The 24,956-nt window shown below is 40.0% G+C and overlaps 1 protein-coding gene across 2 annotated transcripts in view; it reads left to right on the plus strand.

Annotated features, from left to right (window-relative positions):
* The window catches only part of mtcl2 (microtubule crosslinking factor 2), an 86,358-nt gene that overhangs the window by 15,994 nt on the left and 45,408 nt on the right, over window positions 1-24,956 (plus strand). For both annotated transcript variants that reach the window (XM_085392803.1, XM_085392804.1), the window contains exon 4: window positions 2,587-2,736. In XM_085392803.1, the coding sequence (XP_085248929.1) occupies window positions 2,587-2,736 (150 nt within the window). The remainder of the gene's footprint in view (window positions 1-2,586; window positions 2,737-24,956) is intronic.

Consider the following 24,956-nt stretch of genomic DNA (forward strand, 5'->3'; position numbering starts at 1 on the left):
GAGGGGCATTGTGCATCCTGGCACCAATTCAAACTCATCCACAAAGACACAGACGTAAAAAAAACACATTCAGACGTACAATTACAAACTGTGTTCAAGAGAGTCGTTTCAAACAAGCAGCGAGATGCACTGTACCAGTGATGCTCAAACAGACACCTGATACACACACACACACACACACACACACATTTACAAAGTGCACAAGCAGACAGTCCGTTACATGCATTTATAAACTCTAACAGGAGTATTGTTGAAACCACATAAATCCACTCTGACTAATAGTGGTTCCACTGGTGCTGCAGTTTCTATTCAGATATGCACTATTTACACTACAAACAAAAAAACACCTCTATTTTTTAAAACTCACACCTGCCTGTCTCACAGCTAAATATTAAATACAACGAGTTCATTGATAACAAATCATTGAAGCCTGCACCAGTTAACTGCTAAAATGAAAAGTGGTCAGTATAAACTGTTAAACCATTGGAGACAAAAACCCTCATCCCACTAGATTAAATCAGTATGGAGGTTAATGGGGTTTAAGTGCATTTTTGAACTACTGAGTGATGATTGAACAGATTTTCCCCCGAAACACTAGATGAAGTCTTTTACTTAGTTCCCAATGGGAACCATTAAAGTTTAATTTGATCAAATGTAATGCAGCCTCTTAAAATAAAAGCCCTCATATTTAGTTTGAATTGAGCAAAAAGCAATCAGTTTGAAGGTGAAATTGATATTTATTAAAGCAAATGACCCCTTTTCTCTGCACAAGCTCATTTTTTCTGTGTTTGTCTTCTTTAATAACCAGCGATGACTGATTAAATGCGATACAGCGATCTGTCCAGTGGAATAGTTTTTGCTCTTTAGTCGGGGCTTCGGCTCATTAGCCTCTGGTAATTTTCACTGCTAGATAATTGACAAACCTCTATACTGAAAGCCATAATTGGGATTTGACTACCTTTTATTTTTTGCAATTCTTCACAGTGTTTTGTGCGATATCATACTTTGTGCAGACATTTTTTTATGAAAAAAATGCTAAAAAGTCTTGATTCGAGTGTTTGTGTGTTACTGCTGACACTGATAATTTTGGGGTTGTATATTTGATTTTTGCTGTCAGTTTATTCCCCTTTCTATCCTGATACAACAAACAAACCACAACACATGAATGTGAATGAATATGGGACAACAGAAAAACAGCCGTTGACATCAGTATATTTCACACTTTATTTTCAGACCTTTCGATATTTATCAAATACCAATCATCAGCTGATATATCACTGGGCCCCTATGCAAACTCTTAACTGGCTGTGTAAAGACTATGACGTGAATACTGAATACAGTGTTTCGGGATGATGTCGGTGTGTAATTTTGTGTATTGTTTCCCCAAAACACATTGAAGAACCAGTTTTGCATCGGTGTTGCAGATCAGGGCACTCTTTGTTTTTCAGACAGCAAAACGCTGCTTAATTCAGCTTCATGCCATGCAAGTTTGCAAACTAGACAAATTTATTTAACTCGCCTCATTTTAGAAGTTGTTCTGATTTTTAATACTGTAACAGCATGATAGCTTTACTAAAACCGCAATGCAGTTGTCACATGGGATTTTAATTTTTTTTTTTCCCCCAGCTGCTGGTGTCGACTTTGGTGTCACTCTCTGACATTAGAAACTTTTAATGAATAACTGCCCTCAGGGCTTTGGTGGTGGGGGAGGCAGTCCGGGGAGGGGGGCACAATCAGACTTTCATGAGATCATTTTATGTATAAAAGATCAGTCCCTGCTAGGCTGCTATTAATTATCTTTTCTGGTATTATTATTGAAAAAAAAAAGTCCCCTCATCATTGTCCCCAAGTAGTGCCTGTATAAACTTCCTCCTGATGTATAATACACTCTTAAGTCTCAGCCCAAATAACAAGTATTTAACTAGTTCTTTTTTTTCTCCAGCACTATTTTAATAACATTTCTGATATTTGCATAGCCCAGATGTTCTATTTTACCTGAACAGAGATTAATAACATAATAAGTAACCTCCCTCAACCTTGGTGAACTTACAATCCGAGATAACAACACTCTGGGGTTCCTTTTGGAGAAAAATATGCATTTACACACACATTGCTTGAAACTACTCTTACCCTAGATGTCTGAATTAAATGGATATGACTTAGGTTTGCTACAGCTGAGAATATTTTAAGTACACACCACAGTATGATTATGTCTGTAACTTTAGTTCCTTGTTAGGTGTTTCCTAGGATCATGGATCATGCCCTAATAACTTGAACAACACATTATTCATGTTATGTGGATATTGTCATTAAACTGAAACGATCCGATGAAGACGATAAGGTCTTGAAGGAGTCTATGAATGGATCATTTTAGCATTTTAGCTAGGCAGCATAATGTTGTTATAATATCTGATAAAGCGAACAACTTGCAGGGTCCTAATATGTGTCTGTGTGCCCAAATACCTGATCGTGTAAAAGAAATTCTGAGGCAAACGGACTTTCATGTATGATATTTAGGTATCATTGTGACGACTGACGCACTGAGCTAAACTTCCCAACCTCTACCCCTCCATCTTCCCCTCACAGGTGGCAAAGGACGTGTCCATCCGTCTCCACAGCCAGCTGGACAGTGTGGAGAAGAAGAGGAGTCGTCTTGAGCAGGAGAATGAGGAGCTGAGGGTCCGCCTGCAGGATCTGGAGGTCGCTAAACAGGTCCTGCAGCAGGAAATTGACAAGGTAGGATCAAAACTTTGCATCTGAGTCAGGAGAGGCCAAGCTGCAGAAGCCATGTACTGAGAAACCATTTAAAAAAGGTTTGCCAGTTGAAGTAGATTACAAGACTACAAGTTAAGATGTGTGTTTGTTTAGGTTCAGACTTGACTAGAAATTTCATTTAAACACTGAGGTTCAGGCAGATCCCTATTTAGCCTGTCGTGGATTTGGGACCTTTGAAGAAAACTGTTTACTGTGCTCAGTTTGTCTTGAAGCCTCCAGAGAGTCTGTTCTTTTCTGGTGTTCACTTCCTTTCTGCCACTCGGCTGCAACTCTAGGGACTTTTTTGTTATACTAAGTGTAGCCAATAAAAACTGTAATGAAAAGGAAGAATAGAAACTGATGTCAGGACTCGGTGAAGTGAAAATAAACATAACAGAGTTGATGTTGCTGCCCTTTTTTTTTAATGGGAAAAAATACGAGTAAGTGTATTTGCACATAGATTTGGTCTGAGAGAAGCGTAATGTGAGTGAAAAGCAGAAAATGAGGCTACAGTTCTGCATCCAATTCCTCCCTCTTTCTGCTTATTGTCTCTTTTGCCAATGTCTAATGGTCTGATGGTCACAGCCTTGGCTCAGGACCAGGTCCCTGATGTGGCTCGGGTTGGGATGGATGGCTGGGTTCCTGGCAGGGGATCTGGGTCTGTCTGCTCTGGTCTGGCTGGACTGTGTGTTCCCTTGGTACAATTGGGCGTTTGCTGTTTGTGGATTGAAGGAAGATGGCTGGGTTTCATCACCCTTCACCTGGCTGTCTTTCAGATGAAGTGTAGTGGTGCATCCACTACAGATGATATACACATACGTACATTCTGAATAGCTGCTTCTTGTCTATTATATACATTTCCCCTTGTTTTTTCTCAGCTCCTGGAGGTATCTTGTACTACTACTACAAGTTTGCAATATTGCACTATTTACCAGTTGAACTACATTAAATACTACTATTAAACTGAAATATGTGTAGCACTGTGAGATTTCATGCCACTGTACAGATGTCAAAAAATCTTAGTTGACCTTCTCTAAAAAAAAAAAAATTAAAAAAAAAAAAGGTTCAGTGCAACTCTGCCAGGTGAGGCTTCCACAAGTGGGGGGTGTTTAAAAATAGATGAACAGTTCTCAGTGAATTTCAAATAGCTTGCTTGCCATCCCCATCCCTAACATCCACAGTGATGGAGATGCAACACCCGAATATCTCAATGATTTGATTTATATTTCCAGCCCTCACCAATGGTTTGATTTAAAGACTGAGCTTCCTTTGCATGAGTCTGTGGAATAGATTTTTATATTGTAGCAGTTTTAATTGGTAAAAGTATTATTGGTTTGTTTAATATCCTGCAAATATGAGATTTTGTTTGAAATCTCATATTGCAGTTCGTGTTTTTCTTTACTGTACATTTTGAATGCTTTTCCTTCAAAACACAGCAGCTCTCGAGTCATCTGAATAATGTAATGAGTCATAATGAAAAAATTCACAACCCTTTGTTTTCAGTTATCAAAATGTCAGTTTTCCACAAAGCTTAATTGTTGGCCATTAGAAATGGATACAACCGGATGCTAATCTTGTTGCTATGAAATTTCTTCCCTTGGAGTTATAATTGTTATTTATACTGTCATTTTTTAAGCACAGGCTTTAATGTTTTACTTTTTACAATTAAAAGATCCTGATAGTTCCTGGTATTTGGAAGAAAGCTTTCATCCATCTAAAGCAAAATAGCCCATTGGCTATTGTATTATGTCACCAATCATACACTAAAGCAGAGCTACAAAGTCTCACCAAGTGGAAAGTACCATGGTTATTTCTCACCTAGCACAGCAGGCTGTTGACTGACTGGATGCCTGATGTGCTATGAACTAACATGGTTTCATAAGCCTTGTTTTGGGACTGCTGTGCAGAGTCATGCTAACCCTTCAGTGAAGGGAGTTCTTCACATAGCTGATGTGATTCAGAGAGCTGTGTTTGTGTGCATGTTCATCCACAAAGGAATGTCTCACTCATCTGTGTTTCACCTTCGACTGCACAGTACAAACACAAGAATTCAAGTACATCACAGAAAAGAGAGTGATAAGAGCGGCCGCCTTTCAGAGAGTGATAAAATATACACAGATATGCACAAAAAAATTATACGGTGAAGATAAACACACTGGACAGAAAGGGATTTAAGCACACAGACAGGAGTGCATGCAGTCAGTAAAGGCCTTGGTATTTCACAGCTGTAAATTAAGTTTGTGAATTATTGATTGTGTGGTGACTGCAGCCCACGGTCTGCACTGATATCGATATTCTTTAAAAAGAAGAGCTGTGCGGTGCACTGGCTAGACCTTTACTGTGCTGCTGCTGCTGCTGCTGCTGCAGGCCATCAATACCAAACTGGAAACAGGAGGATTAGTTTCTGTAGAGTAACAGTTTTAATGATTTAGCTACATAAACAGAAATAATGTCAATTAGAAGCAGACAAACATGTAATTTGATTGTTACATCTCGTTTGAATTGTCAATATTCTTTTTTAGTTTTTGCTTTATATGTATCATGTGTTGCTATAAATGGTAAAAACTATACATTAGAGGTTGGACTTATAGGTAGGTTTCTGTATGCGCATGTTTTTGTATTATATTAATATAATAAAAACACATTTTTAGCAATCGTTGTCAATATGCTTATAGGCTGCTATCATTTTTTAGTTTGCCAGTTGCAGAGCGAAAAACAATGATAGAAACAAGCACCGCTGTTGCATGTGTGCTTTATATTATCATTGCCAAATCTTCTCTTATATGCTAGTCTTTGGCAGTTGTGTGTTAGCCTTAGGTACATTCACATTATTAGTTGCAGTATTTTACTTATATGTTTGTAACATATTAGTTTCACTGACCGCAAATGATGCCTCTTTTATGACATACTTAATACTTAATCACAGCAGGTTTGGATGGTGCACTAGTGTTATTATGTTAGCCTTCTCCATTTGGTAACTTGAAGGTCAAGATCTGCCATATTTTAGAAAACTATGTCAATTTTGATATAGGAAGCAATGTCATTTATGCATAGATATAGACTTCATTAATCCCACACTGAAGAATTCCAGATTATAATTTATTTTATTTATAAAGAGTGACAAATTTCTCAAACCCTTTGGTCCAAACCTCCAAATGTCAATTTGGGTTGAAAAGGCCACATCATAATATTTCCATCACTTTCATAATTACATACCGAAAAGCCTTGTCTTGATTCAAACTGTGCATTTTTGTGGAGAAATTAAATCGTTCAGTTGATTTTTCTTGAATTTGTCTCCTATCTTATGTATTTTTAGAAAATGGTTCATGTAAAAGTTAAGTAAGAATTTTAATAGTTGCTAGAGTCTGACCGATGTAGGAGTTTGAAGACTGATACTGATACCAATAGTTTCTGATTTAAAACTCTGATATTACATGAGCCGATTTTTTTTTAATCCAGATAAAACAAAAACATAAACAGATTTCCCCCAAATCTGTTACGCATAGTTTATTATTATTATTATTTATTTATTATGTTGTGCCCAAATCTACTCAGCTCAGATGATTGTTGTGTTTGCGGCGTTCCCAATAGGGAAGTTTGCAGAGTGCTCTCTGGTGTAAAAATCAAGACTGAAATGAAAACTCACAGTATAAAGTGCCTTGAGACAACTGTTGTTATGATTTGGTTGCATATAAATAAACATGAAGTAAACCGAATTAAAAAAATCCTTTGAAGGGTCGGGTCCAGAAGGGCGCCCAGTGTAAAAACTGGAGCTAAAGCTAATATGCGGATGCATCCATTGTAAATGTAGGAATGGCTGATAGTTAATTATCAGCTGTTATAAATATCAATACTAATAGATCGGAAAATAGATAATATTGGTTGATATTATATTAAATCAGTTGCCTCTCTTCTACAGATGTATACGCACTGTTAGACAAACACGCGTAAAACACAATTAATTTAGTCAAACAAGCAGAAGGGCAATGTTTTCTCTCATTCATTTTCTCCACCCTTGTTTTCCTTTACCCTCATCCCTCTCTCACAGCCCGGCTCTCCCTTCCCCTCCTCCATTGCACCTCTGCTCTCCTCCTGCATCTCCCCATTTGTTATCACCTTCTATTCTTCCTGCCTCCCTCCCTTCCTCCTCTCCTGCTGCTCCCATAGAGACGCAGAGGAATGCTGATGCAGGGATTTCTTTTTCCATCTCTCTCCTCTCTCCCTTAAAATTTCTCCTCTGTCCAGCTCCTCCTGCTCCTCCTACTCAAGCCAGTCCGCCCCCTCTCCCTCCTTCATACCAAAGCCCTCATTCCCTCGCTCACTCATACCTCGCCTTTTTTGTCTTGTTTCCTCCCCTCCTCTGCTGCTGCAATCTTCCCTTCCCTCTCCAAAACCCATCGATCCATTCCAGCTGCTTGACCTTTGACAGAGGCAAGGTCAGATGTGATGAAGGGAGGAGTGGGTTAGAGTTATCGGATGTTAGGGAAGGATTGATTGAAGGAATGTAAGAAAGAAAAAAAATCATGGTTAGAAAGACAATAAAGCTGAGGTTGCAAGAGACTCTGTCTTTTGAATACAAGCCAGCCTGTCATTCAACCAGAGACCTTCTTTCATTTTACTTTCCTTCACACTTTATTTACGTCTTCTTTGTAACAATCAACAGAACAAGCAGCTCTTGTTTCTGGTTAATACCATTTATGCTGTCTGGATGTTGTCGTTCAGTGAGCCACTGTATTCACTGTAAATAGGTACTATCATTATAATAACACCAATTTACTGAATTTTAGTGAGTTTCTGTTTCGCTTAGTGAAGGGCAAAGGTGAGACGGATGAGAAGAAATAAAAGGACACTGACCTTGTAATGCAGATATCAGCAGATCAACTTCTGATACTGCCTGGAAGTATTTTGCATTAACAGCATATCTGTCTGTTGGTTTAGGCGAAGGCATAAATCTAAAGTTTTGCCACCCTGGATAATACTCAGTTCTTTATTGGCTCTTTTTTTGATAAGGAATGTATCCATGTTGCAGTGCTGCTGTGCTCCTAGCACCAATCCAGAGCTGTCTTTGTTTACAGAGTGCAATACAAGCTGACCAAAAGAACACAGAAGCTCCCTTTCCAGCCATGGCCACTCTGCCCCAAGCTGCTTAAACACAAAGGAGCAACATAGAGCTGAAGGTGAAAGATGAAGAGGTAGACAGGCGGAAGGGAGGTGAAACTGGGGGATACAAACAGCATAGTTCGTTTGTTGGTTGGTTGGCTGAACCTGTATATTGGAAGAAAAGAAGAAGACATAAAACAAAGAAATTATGGAAAGGAGGATAAAGAAGAAGAAATTAGGGCAAAAAATACTGACAGAAAGAGGAAAAGGGAGATGATGAGGAGGGGGAATATACCGTGTGGGTGGGGTCTTGTAAGGAGGGCTGGCAGTGGAGGAGATAACAGCCTTAATTGGAAAAAAAATCCTCAGTGACTGGAGGGTGAAGAGAGAAATGTGGCATGTCATTTCTCTTTCTGGTGCTTGTTTTTATTCATTGTGCATTTCTCTCTCTCTTTCTTTCTGTAATTGTTTCTTCCTCAGATTTACCCACACACACCATTACCTCTCTGCATGGGTTTAAATCCCATGTTTCCCTTGAAGGTCATTCAGCAGGGATCATACTCCCTTTCTGTGAGAGTGTGTGTGTGTGTGTCTGCATATGTGCATATGAGGGTTCAGAACCTAGTTGATGATGGTAAGGGGACTTCTGTGTATATGGGGACCTACACATTTATATAGTTGATATGTTTTCTGTCTGGCTTAATGAAGGAGAAGCAGAGTGGTAAGTACTTCTAATCACAGCCTGTATGTTTCAGTCCTGCAGGGCTGTTTCCTTTTTGTTACTTTTAAATGCCCCTCTCCACTCACTCTCTCTAATTCCCCACTTACTGCTGAAGGAAACTGTTCCCTGTTATTCCTGTCTTTCAGGAAGTGCTGCCTATTGTTTGCAGCAAGTTGAGGGATGTGGGGCAGGGGTAGCCAGAGACTTTGGAGTGAGCTTTTGTGCCTGTATGTGAGTCGACGTGTTACTGGGGATGTATTTGTGTCAACACGGGCTTAATATCTTAAATTTTAGTGTTTTGTCTGAAGATAACCTGAAACACTTGTGGAAACAGTGAAGCACCCAGCAGCACTATATTAATAACACATGTTAGTCATTTTTTAAAATGTATTTATTTACTTTTCCATACCAAACAAGTCACGACACTCCATGTCAGGCCAACAGTGAAAGCTGTGTGTTGTCTTCAGGGACACAAGTGTTGTTAAATGGGTCAGAGCATCAAAGTGGTCCACATTTGAACTTATCTGGGTCAGAGTGATTGATTAAGGTGAAGATAGGCTTAGAGAAAAATCAGTCACATAACCCCACTTCACACCTGAAACAGGGTAGTGTGTGTATATGTGTGTGTGTACATGTTTAGACATCTTCGTGAGGACAGAAAATTGGCATACTGCTATATTTATGGGGACCAACAGTCACTTATGGAGACAAAGTTCCTGTCCCCATTAGCTTGAAGGGATTTTTGAGGCTCAAAATGTGGTTTTAGTGTCAGGTTTACAATTAGGTTATGGTTATGGTTAGGCTAAGGGTCAGGGTTAGGCATTCATTTTTGATGGTCAGGGTTAGGGTAAGATAAGATAAGATAAGATAAGATAACCTTTATTAGTCCCACACGGCTAAGCGGCTAGGGAAAGCATTATGTCAATGAGATGTCCTCACTAAGATATGAAAACGAGTATGTGTATGTGACTTAAGGAAGACAATGAGATGAAGAAAAGTTTTGGTGAACACTTTCAAAAAAAGAGTAAAATGATAGGCGATGACAGTCTTTCTGTGAGTGAGGAAACCTGTTTACAGTGTGTCAGGATGCTGCACGGCGTAACTGAGTTAGAGCATAACACAAGACTAGAGCGACATAAAGAGAAGCGGAGAGACTGAAAGTAAAAGGGAAGAGAGAGGAAGAGAATCAAAGTTCAGAGGAGTGACAGGTGAGAGAATGAGGCATGGAAAGAGATAAAGGGAACAAAAGAGGGAATGGATTTAGATTGTGAATGGCAGATAAGACTGCTGTTTAAAAATGCGAACAAAAGTGAGTGATATCGTGAGAGAAGAAGAGAGGAAAAGTGGGACAGGGGAGACAAAATAAAACATATTTAAAAAAACATATAAAAAACAAAATCACTGCAGTCCAGGCACATGGGTTCAGGTGGCGTCAAACCCGTATATGAAATAATCTTCCACCATTCCGACTTCGCCTTGCACTTTCCATTATGGCAGGTGGTGCTTATGTACGGCAGTATTGCATAATTTTTATAACGGTAACTATACTGTACTGGACAAAAATGTGCTCTGTGAGGGTGTAAAGACCTTTTGTGCTACATGTTAAGAAATATCATCAAGGTGTTGATGTGTATAAGAATCGGGTTGGATGAAATTAACATCGGGCTGGTGGATACTCAGAAAACACAACGCCTCTGGCCGTCACAGCTATTGGTGGGAAGAAGGCATAAAAAATGGATAAAAAGAGAAAGGAAGAGGAGACGAGGAAAGATAGGAGGGGGAATTTTGCCAGAAGGGTTTCTAGGTCGATGGGAACTTCAGCGGTACCAGTGGGACAGACAGAAGTCACATGCACAAATACACACAAACACACATACACAGAGAAAGAGAGTGATACATTTGTACTCATTCACATACACACACACATATACGTGTACTAGAATATAGAAAAATAGGAGAGCTGAATGTTCTCTGGGAACTCAAAGCCCTTATAGGCACACACACACACACACACACACACACACACACACACACACACACACACACACACACACACACACACACACACACACACACACACAGAAAGAACGAGAGAGCAGTACAAGGGCGAACAAAGAGTAATGGCCTGAATCTCCGCTTCTCCCTGTATATCACACAGACATCCACAGCTGGGCGCTCCATACTGACTGAGGGATGAACACTTACACTGTTTTGTTTAAAGTTACTGACAGAATTATAGTAGTGCTAAAGGACTTCGCTAATTACATAATGCAGATAGGGTTTTTGCTCAACTATCAAGAATCATTATTATTATTATTATTATTATTATTATTATTAAAGCAACTTCTGTGTAAAACAGTGTGTTTCAGCATGCAGATTACACTGGATTACAAGGTGTTACTCATGGTGGAGAATAATGTGACTGTAGGTCTCTTAAAAGCATTAGTTATCATAACCAGGAACAAGCACGTGCTTTGAAATGTTTGAAAAATCTCCCATTGTTTAACAGCCAAACGCTTTATAACTGCACGGCCTGTCATCATCCCCCACCATCATCCAATCAATTTCAGATTAACTTTTTTGACAGTATCTCACTCACTCGGGGGGAGATCAGAGCTAACATGACTTCTCCTCGCTTTGACGCTTTTATAAACCGATGATTAGCATTGTGTTAATCTCCGCCTGCGTGCTCCACCCCTTCTTTAGTGCCAATATTTGTGTTGCATTTTTCAACAGTGGAGCATCTTTTAGGGGCCCGTAGGGGGTGCAGAGGTAATTTCATGCCTCAGTAGATGTAACATGAGTCTGTCTGAAGATACCCCTGCGCACTGAAGGGCAGAGAGCTGGTCGAGTCACGGATTGAGATGCTGGGAGATGACTGGGGAACAATAACAGTGTAAACACTCAAGAGGGAAGGGGAAGAACAGAGGACTGGAGGGCAGAACGAAGGAGGGAGAGAGGGTGGATAAATGTCAGGACTAAAGAGGGAGGGGATGAATTTGTAGCTCCCGTTCACTGAGAGCAACCCCACAGGGGGCTCAAGCTGGAGGAGAACACCACAAACAGGCCAGTAATGCTTAAAGCACATTTACATAGTTTTAGAATCCTAGATGATGTCTTCATAGTTCTCGTTTTGTTCAAAAATTTCACTTTGAGTCGGTTATTTAACTTAAATTAATAGATTGACAGAATAGTGATAGCCTGGCAGCTGTTCTCCGCTCAGCAGTGAGAGAAGAAACAAAGAACGGGAAAAAGGAGTCAGGAAAAGGCTGTTTTCTGACCTGCATTTCAGATCGGCTGAGTGCCTTTAAAAGCTGTTGTAAAATATCAGATAAGTGCTCACCTTTGACTTCAGGACACCTTTTTTCCTGTGCTAATGCATCACCAGAAAATGATGGTAATATTTGACTCAGGCTGCTGGTTTATAGTCAGTAAGGACATGAGCAACTACAGCTCAAATATTAGAAAATGTCAAATATAATTATTATTATATTTTTCAGCAGAAGGTAAGTAGTTGAATGTTTCCCTGAGAGCAGCAGATGGTCACACTATTAAGAACAACAACTCTGTAAATATCAGAAGGTTAAATATCACTGTCACTCGCATAGAACAGCACTATTCATCTACTCAAACACTGTCACAGTAGAACCTATTTTATTACATATGCACATATTGATACTGGGCCTATGCTAACTGTGCTTTGGAAGTTCAAACAAATGCAGAAAACCCCAAAGTATCAAATGAAACACCTTTAAAGCCAATGTAGCTGTGCTGTCTCTCATGCTTTGATATCATTTATGTTCTATTTCATTTAAATCTAGTTTTCCTTGCTTTTTCCTAACCCTCTAAAGTCTAAGCCATGTGTGCTAACCCTAAGCCTAATCCCACACACACTTTCGGATAGCAGCACCAAATTGTGCTTTGCAATGTCAAACTAAAACAAATACCCGAATCCCAAATATCAACTGAGAGGATCTAAAATATAACACTAAATGTGATCCTTGTCATAAAACACCTAAACAGCTTATGTGTTATTCGGAGTAAGATATATACACAAGACAGACAACATAAGCACGGGTATTTTGCTGGATTTAGTCTGTTTTTGTCGTGTAGGACTGTCAATAAATCCATATAACTGCACTGTTAGGATTACAAACCGGAACATAGTTTGGAGTCTGCACTTTCGACACACAGTGAAGCCGAGACTCAGCGAGGCTGCGTCTTGCTGCTTTGTCGTCTTAAATTGGTCACGTAATTTGGACTCCAAAGGGTTAGATTATGTCCAAAATTTGAATATTTTCAGAAAGAATGAATGTTTTTTTTACATATAAACGTGGCCAAATTCCTGCTTAAATACTAAGAAACAGTTCAGGAATTCACCTTACATTTGTCTGTATGACATGTGGTTTATTATTTGGCCCCTATAACTGAAGAACAGTATGTAATAGTTAATGCGCTCATCTGTATGTATACAAAGGAAAAGCCAAATGAAATGAGGTGGGAGGTGAGACTGGAAGAATGAATAGGAAATAGCCTGCAGACAGCACACTGTACACAGACAGGACAAAGAATAGAGCAGGTGGATGATGGAGGGGAGGAGGGATGCTGCCTGTCTCGAACCCATTAAAAGGTTTCAAGCTGCTAAAGGCTGACTGGAGTGCAGATTATCTCACCTGTAGGGACGAACTGGGGTTGGCTGAAGAGGCTTCGCTCTGGTCTCTGGGGAGGACCATTGTATCTGGAAATGCAACACATTCACACCAACAGACGCACACAAAGCAGGGTTTACTTGCTGTGTGTGCATTCTGTTGCGGTCGTATTTGTGTAGTGTTAGTGTGATGATTTATTGATTGTCTCATATAGGGGCTATATAGATCCAACGTTTCCCCCTGTGATTTCATTGTGCACTCTACTTTCCCATAAGTGCGAGTGTTTCCAACCACCTTTTTTAAATTTATGTAGAAGTCTACTTTTGGGAGTGTTAGCCGTCTAAATGTGCGTCACATTAGACTGATGCCGAGCAGCTCTCAGTTCATGAATTACACATAAATTATGTGTCCTGATGTCAGTGGTAATTTGCTCAGCAGTGCGTTATGCTGCTACCGAACACCGACTCTGCCGTCTGAGTACAGTTATAGGATGACTAAAGAAGCTGAAGGCGTGTGTATGCATGAATCTATATCTGGTAGAGTTGTGAGTTTGGGATTTTGCTTCTAATTAAATGCCAAGTGTTGATTATTTTCACCTAACGGGACCGTTTTCACACATTTGGTGTGTAAGATGTGTTGACACGTTGCATGCGGAAAAGTACAGGTTGCTGAAGGCTCTTTAGCTTCCTATTGTGCATAATGATCGCTATCACACCATCATAGTTACTGGGAAACACATGAAGGGACAAACAGTGTAATATAAAATGAGTGAAAGTGCACAGACAAGCTGTTCGAGGCCAACGGGATGCCACTCTCACAACCACTGTCTAAACTGTCTTAGTTTAGCATATTGACAACCGGTGTACCACATCCTCACCTCAGTGTGTAGATCTAATCTTTCACTGGAACAAAAGCAAAAATAGATAGTGGGATGTTTGCATGATTTACACCAATCCAGAATTTCTTTCCAAGGTTTTTCAGTCAGGAGTAAATCGGTTCACTTGGCAGGAAGTCAAAAGGTCTGGAGCTGTAAGAGCAGTATAAACTTTACCTGGAAATGTTACAAAGTTGCCACATCCTAAAAGGCTGGATTATTTTTCACATTGCGTGTTTGTTCAATTTTTTTCTGTCAGGAAATGGATTAGACACAAAACCCGATTTCTCTGTGACATTTCAGAATTTTTTCAGCGTCGCAGGAATAAAAACCTCTTTGAATGGCTGTCAATCTGCTCCACAGACCGTGCTGCAGCTTCAGCCTGTCTGTGGTTTTGCTGCTGGGATCTCAGTGTTCAGTAGATAAACTGGCTGGAGGTAGGCTAACTTGAGCAGAGCCAAATCGATAAAGGCATTTAAATTTTTAAAAGGGTAGAGTACCTTAAAATCTAATGGCATCACCCTTTGCTAAGTGAAAGACTGTGGTTTCTGATGAGGTCCTCTGTGGAAGAAGAACCAAAACACCCGATACGCTAGATTTCTTGTTCGGTAGTGCTGCAGCATGATCGTAGCTGAAGTCCAGTCGATATCCAGTCATAGTGAGGTTATTAATAATTACACTGTGTGGCTCACAGAATGATTTTTAAAGCCCCTGTTTAAAAATAAATAAAAACAGATTGTGGTGATTTTCAAATAACTCAAATACTTCATGTAATTCATAATATTACAGACAACAGAATCTTAATATTAAAACTGAGGAGTGTGTAATACTGTAATAGATTACTTCATCACTTTGTAAGGATTTGATGACTGAGCAGACCAGTCGCTGTAGCTTGAAACCCAAAAAAGTTATCGTGTTCTTCGAGTTTAGTCACTCAATACTGAAATCCAGTATTTAAGGCTGACACAGATTTGAAAAAAAAAGATGAATGCTGTTTATTGAATAATGTCAGTACAGCTAGACTGATATTAAGAAACTACAATAAGTTCGTATTGACCAAGATATTGGCCTGGTTTATTTATTTGTCTCGTTCCAAATAGTAGCAATGGAAAATTTTCCTAAATGCAACTGAGATCAAGAACAAGAAGTCAAGAAAATGTATATTTGTATTTACTCTTGGGGGGCATTTTTCACCTTTATCAGAGTGGGAGTAGTTAAAAGTAGGAATGAAAAGAAGGGGGCTGCTGCTGTGTGCCATACGATCGTCTGCTTGATCAGTGAACTAAACTGCCCATATATTTCATTTTTGTATCTTTATTTGGTGTGGTCATCCATCTCTGCTGGTCTTTTAATGCACGGGTGATCTGTCCAGGGTATACCTCAGCGTTCACCCATTGACAACTGCAGACTGCAGCCACTCTAAGCTAGACAAGCGGCTCGGAAAATGGAGAAATTGAATGTTTTGTATTAGCAGATGGCCCTCCAAGGGCCATGAATGAACAAAGACGGAACAAAAGCTCCAGTTTAAACCTTTTCGGCAGAAATCCACAGGCTTCTCAGTCCTACCCCCAGCGTCTGATTGACAGCTGGGGAATGCGGCGCAGAAACAAATGACAGACACGCAATAACCAAAACAAACATGGATTATGTAAAAATGTAGTAAAATGAGTCTGAGGTTTTCTTAGCTGCAAGGACTTGGCTCAAGATACAGTGTTTAAAGTGTTTATTGCCTGGGGCTGAGAGGTCCGTATAGTATCTATTGTATGATGAATGTCGAGGCTTGGTGCTGATGCATATAAATGGGAGGTCTGCTGGGTATTGACGTTGTTCAGCCATGGCTGCGCGAAACCACAGCAAGGAGATTAACATGGCTGCACACATGCAGGTAGGGTTACAAGGGTGTGCGTCTCTTTTGTTCCTAAGATCCATCCATTCCCCCCCAAAACCTCCTCTCTATGCCCTTTCTTTCTCCCTCTTCTTCTCTTGCTGTTGTTTCCCTCCCTCTTTCTCCTCCCTTTCTTTCCACGTCTCCCCCCTTCTCTACATCGCCCTCTTCCTGCTTCCCGAGTGACATCATCACGGTGCTGCCAGGCCTTGTTGTGATGTGGAAGTGGAGACGTGGAAAATGAATAGCTGGCACCTCCCGCTGATGATAGTCTGGCTGCACCGCGGTTACTATGGCGACATAGCCTGTGTCATGTGTGTTGCTATGGTTACCCTGCTACCGTGATGTCCCACAGCAGCTGTAAGCCTGGCAGGGATAGCTCTGTACTTGGATTTGTGATTGTTTGCCATCAGAAATGCAGGACGATTATAAGACCAGAATTTTCTTTAATATAAAATGATTAATTAGAGAGAATAAAAGGTTTTTCCATTTAAATTGATGAACACATGGTCTTCCCACAGTCAATAGACTTATGTATTACTACTCAACTGCACAGTTCCGCAGAGCGAAGCATCCATCTACTCATGACGCGAGGGCCTTGAAAGTGACATCCAGCAAGATGTAAACAGTTTTAGCATCTCCAAGTTAGTTAGCTTCATTTGACTGGTGGATGTAGATGGGAGAAAAAACATGTTTGTGAAATTTTCACATGAAGGTCACACGTTGTGCATTTTATCTATTTATTTATTTAATTTGTTTATTTATTTTGAGTCACCTGGTCATGATTTCTAGACTGAGGAATTGCTGAATTTTCCTAAATATATTTCTGCCATGGAAAGTGAAGTTTGAAGTTCCCTGATTATATTCAGAGAAGGCAGACAATCAGTATCTCCAGTACTGCTTAATGCACACCAAAATCGTCTTTGATCCGACTTTGATCTTAGGTGATCTAGACCAGTGAAAGAAGTTTAACTACACCATTAAAATCCATGAGATATCTCAATATAAGAAAAATAAGTGCAATTTCAACCATACACATCAGTTCTTTTTCTTTAAATTTCGCTCAGTGTTTGACTCCCATAGTGAAACACCTCACTCTGTTATCAAAGAGCCAGGGATTATGTTAAGTAACCCAAAGTTTTTCTACAAGATAAAGAAGTAAAAGAAATATGTAAGCACGACTCTTTGGGCTTAAAATTACAGAAAGAGTTGTAATAGCTCATTCCATAGGCTGTCCTGTCAATAAAAAAATGTTAATTCACTGAAAATGTTTTTGTTTGTTTTGTTTTTTCCCATAGACCCATTGTAAAAAAAAAAAAAAAGAAAGAAAGAAATGTGAAAATACAGTAAAAAGTCCAAAGCTGTCCATGGGCCAGGTTTTAGCCTTTTGCTGAGCCAATCCTGGAACCCGGGCCTTATGTTTGACACTCCTGATCTAGATGAATTGACTTTGATTTTTTTTTAAACAAGCAGACTTTTTAATATTTTCCATAAGAGCTGTTTTTCGTTAAATATTTGTGATCCATCAAAACTGTGGGATCACAGCTGTGGAGGAATATTCATGGGCTGTTTGACTTTTCCTTGAACTCTCTGATTGGTGATAACAGCTGTGGGATACAGTTAAAAACAACTCAAAGAAATTTGTTTTCAGTAGTAGTTAAAGAATCAAATAGTAATTTTTCATTTTTTTGTTAACTTTGTGGTTAAAATGTTTTCTGTATATCTGTATTTCCAACATGTGTCATCAGGTTGTTGGAACATCACAGCATTTCTTCCCCAGTTCTCTGCTCATTATTGGCCGCTCCCTGCAGTGACATCTTGATAAAGAAACTTGAGCTGCCGCCTCGGGGCTGTTATAAAGCGATGAGTTACATGATCTAAAAAGGATCTTCTAACATGTCTCTTCGTAGTATCTCAGTGTGAGGATTTCATAGTAAGGCTGTGTTGCATAATTCACAGTCACACACACTTGCTCATTTAGATCAGTGCTGATGTCTCGTGTTTTGACGGTTGGTACGCTCCTCACTGACTCTCCTCTTTACTACTTTGTTTTTTAAACCTTCATTTCTACTCTTCTGCTTTTCCTCCTTCCTGACATTTCCACCTTTAAATTAAGAACATAAATAATTGGGGTTAAAGTGCAAAGTACTTGAGATCCATGGCATTCATGGACTCAGTCTCACTTTGACCATAAGTAGAAAGCTCATGTAGTTTTTCTGCTGTCTGCATTGATTTGAGACGTCTTTACTACTTAGTTTTTCCAGCCACAAATTATGCAGTCTGTTCATATCATGAAGGTCCTCATGAGCAGAAACATTTTTATCCGTCAGCTTGCCAAGTTTGGTTTAAAAAGTGAGAATAAATCTGAACCTGCTGTGTTTGTTGGTGTGAGTGTGTCTTACCTGGGAGTGGATCGATGCTGATTATATTCAAAGACATTTATCACCATCTAAAACCTCCTTGAGTGCCTCACTGACTGTGGCAGGAGTAATTTGAATATTATAACCTCTTTCTCCAAACAGGCTGCAGCATAATATTGTTTCTTTGTGATAATTAAATCGTCTCCCAAGCAATTCCTCAAACCGCATACGAATTCTGAAATGAATGTTTGTAATATTTGCCTTCCTTAAAGCAGAAGCACACAGCTTTGTTTAATGCTGTTTTTGTCTCAAGTGCATTTTGTTCTTGTGTGCTGTGTAAAGCCAGTAAAAGTCAAATAATAAAGCATCCAAACAGAAAACTCGAGAAACTATGGGCATATTCATAGTTTTCACTTGACAGCTCCTTGGGGCAAAACAAGTCTTTCTTGGCTGCCTGCGAATGATTTTTATCAGGTTTGTGTAGCTCAATAATAAAACCAATGTTTCATATCAAAGAGACTTTATCAACAGATAGTTTGCTCACTTGTAACAGATATGGATCTGCTAATGCACAAGTCCATTAGCTGTTCAACTCAATCAGTTCCTGTTTGCTCCTATGTTAACCCATCTCCATAACGATTAATAAAAGTTTTCGTCTAATTGAAGGCACTTAAAAAAACCTAATATGTGAACAATGAGTTGAGACTAACAGTTTGCATTCTACCCTGTGCTTTTGTCATGCATAAAAAATAAGTAATGGCTTAATGTAAGAAAAAGACGAGGCAGTATTATTGTTCTGCAATACTATCTTTCTCAGGTTTATTTCACTGTGAAAGGTTTGACTAATTCACTTGTAGCATGGCGGAAAGCCTTACCCAATCACCCAAGTGCACAGACAATGTCTAATAAGGCAGAATGGAGCGGTGGGTATCTGGAGCTCGCCTGAGCAGAGAAGAGGAACTCTAATGTAATCACAGACTCACTGACTGCCCGAAAGAGAAAAAGAAATAGAGGGATTATTATGTGATGACCCAACTGGTGGTATAGGGGCTGATTGTGCAACAGCAAGAAGGGAAAAGTGGCTCCAAGGGTTGCTGTGTTAAGAACTATGACAGAGATGGGAGGGGAGGGGAGAAAGAGGTGAGGAAAAAGAGGTCAATAAAAGGAAAAGATGAAAAGAAGAAAGAAATGACTGTAGCTGCATGACCTGACTTAGCAGAGCAGGCAGACGGGGCTGTGTAAGCATGTATAAGCATCCAATATGTGCTGTGTGAGTAGTGTGCGTCAGATTAAATTTCCAGCAGCGATATTTGTTCCTGCATTCTCACTGATTCTGTACAACAGACTTCACGTTACGTCTGCTAGCAAAGTGAAATAGCTGGGCTAAAGTATTAGATGTACAAGCTTATCACCCTGATATCAAATACATATCAGGAAATCGATTTTACCTTCTTTTCTTCTGTGCTTTCTTTCTTTCTTTTTTAGAAAAAGGGCAGTCTGAAGCTTGTGTCTGCTATGGCATTCAGCAAACGTTTGTGGGTTTCTTAAATGTTATTGTGAAAGTGTGGGTGGGGGGGAGAAAGAGTTCTTTGTGTGCTCCGCCATGTGACATCAATGCTAGAAGCAGAACTATTAGAAGTGTTTGTTTTAGCGAGCGCAGATTTTGATCTAAACAAAGCGTTTTACCAAAAGACGCTCCTGGTGTCTTCAACCGTGAAAAAAATGACAGAGGCAAAGGTGATCCAGAGAACTGGTATTTGTAAGCAGCCATTGGACAGTTTTATTGCATTTTAGTTTCCAGGTGACCAGGTGGGAATGGAAAGTTTGATGCGGTTATTGTAAAAGGACTGAGCAGTTCTCAAAAAGAAACCTGAACCGAATAAGTTATTTGTGAAATGTTGCACAACACCAGCTGATATGTGACAGAGGCTACGATCTGTCCTCAGAGTTTTAAAATAACAGTATATTAATGAAGCTATTAGCACCTTCTTAATACCTTGCCAAAAATACTCAGTGATGATCTGTTGCTTTTTTCAGAGTTAAGTTACTTTTGGCGGAGGGTGGGAGGGTTTCTCCAGGTTCAAATCCACCATCTGGCTGGGGGCCTTTCTGTGAGGAGTTTGCATGTTCTATCCAGGTACCGCAGCTTCCTCATACATTTGTGGGGTTGGGTTAATTGGAGATTCTAAGTTGGCGTCCATCTCTATGTGTTGGCCCTGTGATGGACAGGCTACCTGGTTAACCCTGCCTTTCGCTCTTTGCTAGCTGTGATAGGCTGATGACTGGGAGTTACTTTTGTCATTTTTTGAGCTGATTGGAAGCAAAATGAATGAGGATGTGGAAAGCACATAAAGTACTGCTAAAAAGACTTTGACATGAATCTGGATGTCAACAGAGAAAATAAAGGAAAAGTTAAAAATATGAATACAAGGTAGGGATGAAATGAAGCCAGGATGAGTGTGGGAACACAAATAGGTGGAGTTTGGAGAAGAAAGTCAAGAAAACAGAAATGTGGTGATGGAAATGTAAATAAGGTGGTGTATAGGAAATAATAGAGAGGTGTTTGAGGAGTGGAGGAGAGACATGTTCAGTGGAGTAGGTGACTGTGTAATCCCACAGTAAAGGAGATTTATCTTCGTGCCTTTGCATGATGGCAGAGGACACCAGTGGACCATTAAAGAGTGCATGGTTTCATCAGCTGATCATGATCACGTGACCACACTGTGGGTTTTAGCCTTCAGAGCACTTTAATAAAAAGTAAGGAGGCTCTGATTTTTTATGTTAGAGCAGTTAATTACATGATTGCTGTTTTTTATCATCACATGTCCATTAAAAAACAAAATGTACTTGCACAGAGCTTTGTGTTTAGGAAACTGTAGGTTATAAAATTGACACTTTCAAAGGCTGGCATGAATTTGGTCATTTATTTTGCAGCAAGAAAGCAGGGGAGCTTAATGTTTAGACTGTTATTAGATCGATAACCAGTACAGTATGCAATTAAAGGTTATCAAATGCAGAAAATGTAAACAGAAAGGCATAAACTGAGTATGCTGACTGAGATAGTTACCGGTATGTTAGGAGAAAAATACAGAATTTCTTTGAAACATGAGCGAAAAACCTGGACCAACATATCTAAATCCTTTCAACAAGGAATAAAGAAAGAGTGCGACTCAGGTTTGCTCCCTGGCACTTTTCTCTAAGATTTGTCGGATGGACTTCAAAAACATTTTAGACGATCCCTCCTTGAAGCTGTGCAGGTTTGCCAGGAAGTGAAATTGTCTGACGTAGCTTTAAATATGAAAGGGATCCTTTGAAAGTGTCCTCTTGCCAAGGTCAGTTTACTGCAGGTTTGTCCTCTCCTACAGAACAGAGCATATGCCGTCCAGAATGGCTGGATTCAGCTGCGTTTCCCTGATTGTCTCATGTCATCGGGGTTAGCTATTAGCCCACATATTGCAGGGAATTATGAGATTGCTGCAGTCCACAAGGCCAGACCATCACTGTTTAAATGGCTAATATTCACTCTGTTATGGCTCATTAACCTGAACCCTAAAGCTTGCTGCAGAGAATCACTTTCTGTCTCAAAGGCAGTCTTGTTATATGAGCGTCCAGGCTGAGGAGGCAGTTATTGTTAATATGTGCAAAACTAACTAAAACCTGTTGATGAGTCATCCGCTTATTTATTATTTCAGACTTATTATAAATGGTCTAATGGTCTCCTTCCAAATTAGGCTCTGGGTGCTCTCATAAATAGATTTCTTCATAATTAGTGGGGGGGAAATTGCCCACAGCAAAACTACAAGCCCGGACTTAAACCCTTTGTGATTATAATTAGACAGAAAGTGGATTATTAAACTCCCACTGCTGAAGGTTTCTGACAGTGTAATGTTCATGTGAGGATGCTGCTGGGCACAACAGAGAGGAGACAAATCCGTGTTGCCACTATGAGACACTTCCTGTGAAAGACCTGAAATCTGTGGGAGAATGAGGCAACACCAGAGATGGGAGCTGACCTGCTCCTGACCCCGAAAGCCAATTTAAGCCGACCCAGGAAACAAGTCAGTCATGTAGCTGCTTTGATACAAGCACACCGTTTAAATTCAGTTGTGTAGGGGTGGGCATATCTAAGGGCTGTAGTTAAGACAATACATAGGTGAGTGTACCAATTGTTTTTCTCGGCTTACTGTATATAATGTGAATCAGCATGACATTGCTTCAAATGCTTGTATGCTGAGAAGACTTGGACACATTGACTGTATCAGTACTATGGTTTGAGCCATTTGTAGCTGAAATATAACATGTGGGGAGAAAAGCCTGTAAAACCCTTTTTAGGGCTGAAGTAACCAAACTTCTCATTAATAATAAATTAATAAAGTCATTCATTAGAATAGAGACTTGTTCTTCTTGGCACCAAATAACCATCCAGGGGCATTACCAAGATGACTGTTGAGTGTCAAGACACAGAGTCTGAGACCTAAGGTGCTGTGCAATGCTAAATGTAAAATGCTGTAGGGTAAACAGTCCAATATAGATGACAAACATATAGGCTGCGTCTTTACCCACACCATGCCATAAGATCTTAGGTCACTGGATGTCTATTTCACGCTCTTTTGTCTTTATTATGGACTGGTTCGTATACTGTGCTAGTCTACCTGAGCACTCCCAGCGCTTTATTAACCTAATGAAAGTTAGATGTGGTTAATCAGTGACGCTGGTGTCAGGATTTCCAAGCATTTGCTAAAATGCTTGGAAACTCTTCGAGTTATCTTTGGGTACTTTGAACAATCTGGTGATTGCCTCTGTAGGTTGCAGGAGGTTCAGTAAGGCACGTTTGTGTTGTTCTGTCAAACAGAGGTCAAAAATGCATTTCTTCCCAGCTGGTCTCCGTGTAGATTTGATCGAAGCGGTGAAGCAGAGCTAAGTGGTTCAGCGCGGATGTGTATATGTGTGCATGCGCGTTTTCCTCTCCTGGGTGTGCATCTGCCAGAGGCTCCACCAGCTTAATTTATTACAGCCAGACAGAGAAAAGCACAGCAGCCCTTAAATGTAACATGTGGGTCGAAGACTTTGGTATTAGGAACCATCGATTTATATGAGATTGGATGGATTTTTGTGGGTTAGCAAAAGATTGAAAGATCCTTTCACTGTTAAACTTTGGGATCAGAAATAGAAACATTGTTATCTGCCATCATTGGTAGAGATTTGTACTTTTGTGTACTAATTCTTTTTTGTTTTTTAATTTACATTTGCTTGTTTTAACTAACTTAATTTTTCTTTTTGAATTTGTTCCAGGGGTGCAAGATGCAAAATGCCATAAACACTCAGCAGCTTTGTTTTTGCAGGAATATAACCAGAATACAACCAGTTGGCAATCAGCTTTCAACAATCGACATTTAACCCCTGTGTGAAATAAAGAAGCATTCTGAAAGATATTTTTAAATGATTGTGATTGTAAATTATAATGTAGTGTAGTGACGATCTGATAAGCTCTCTGAACTAATTTGATGATATTTTGTTTTCTCCAAGTCTGCCCTTTTTGTTCTGTCTGTCCTTCTCGTCGCCTTTCCCTGCCTTCATTTTCCTTTCTTCTCTACCTCTCCTTGTAATTTATGACGCACTAAAGTTTATTGTCCCGTGGGCAAAATCTGCTTTGGAGACAGTAACAGCCACGCGATAAAAACAGCTCCACATTGATGCCCTCCGTGTTCATTAGCGTTGCTCATCTCCTGTCGAGGGTGACAGTCACATCCCAAGTCCTTGTAGCAGGTCATCAGGGTCGATAAACTGTGCTAAAAACGCGTTCTCTAACTCACAGCTAACGACTGAATGTTTGTTTGGGTGTGGTTGCGTGCATCTGTGCGAGTTACATTAGCCACAATAATCAGGTCACAGGAGCCGGTAACTGGGTTGAATAAGCTCACACTGTGCCATGTGGAGAAGACTTGTTTTTCCTATTAGCTGCTAATGTTTGTGATGTAATTATAAATGCCACATCAGTCATTGTTAATAACGCACACAGGAATAATTCAGGCTTTATTTCTGCGATTTGTATTACTCCTGAAAGACGGAAGAAGCTGAGTAAAGTGAGTGGGAAGAGTGAGAAGAGCCAGTCCTGCACCCAGCATGTGAGTCTACATCCACTCCAGAACACTGGAAGGCTGGAAGATGTATGCAGTGGTAATAATGAGGAATTACATTTTTCCCCTAATGCACGAAAGCATGAAAGAAGAAGAAGATCTAACTTTAAAAGTAGCTTCCTGGATACTAAATATGCACGGTATGAACACATGCAGTTTTTTTTCCTCGCATAAGCAGTTATTACTGGTGGACAAGACAAGGTCACAACATTTCTTTCTCCTCAGAAAGTGAGGCTAAGGCTCCAATCAGCCTGTCATATCCTGTTTGATTTCCTGTCACAGCAACTGATTGCCTGGATTTGCGGGACCCTGATGGAAGGAGACGGAGATAAGAAAAAAAGATGAGGGGAGCGAACGGCAAGGCTAGGAGACGAGTGGTGTGTTTAATGTCTGTCGACAAACACAGGAAATCTCTGACAGTTAAGGGAAGATACGTTTCAGCTGGTATGAGAGCACGCCTCAAGTGTTTTGCAGCT

This window comes from Rhamphochromis longiceps, linkage group LG20 (assembly GCF_057381845.1).
Source record: "Rhamphochromis longiceps isolate RC_006_pf linkage group LG20, R_longiceps_female_GT1.1, whole genome shotgun sequence".
Classification (NCBI taxonomy): domain Eukaryota; kingdom Metazoa; phylum Chordata; class Actinopteri; order Cichliformes; family Cichlidae; genus Rhamphochromis; species Rhamphochromis longiceps.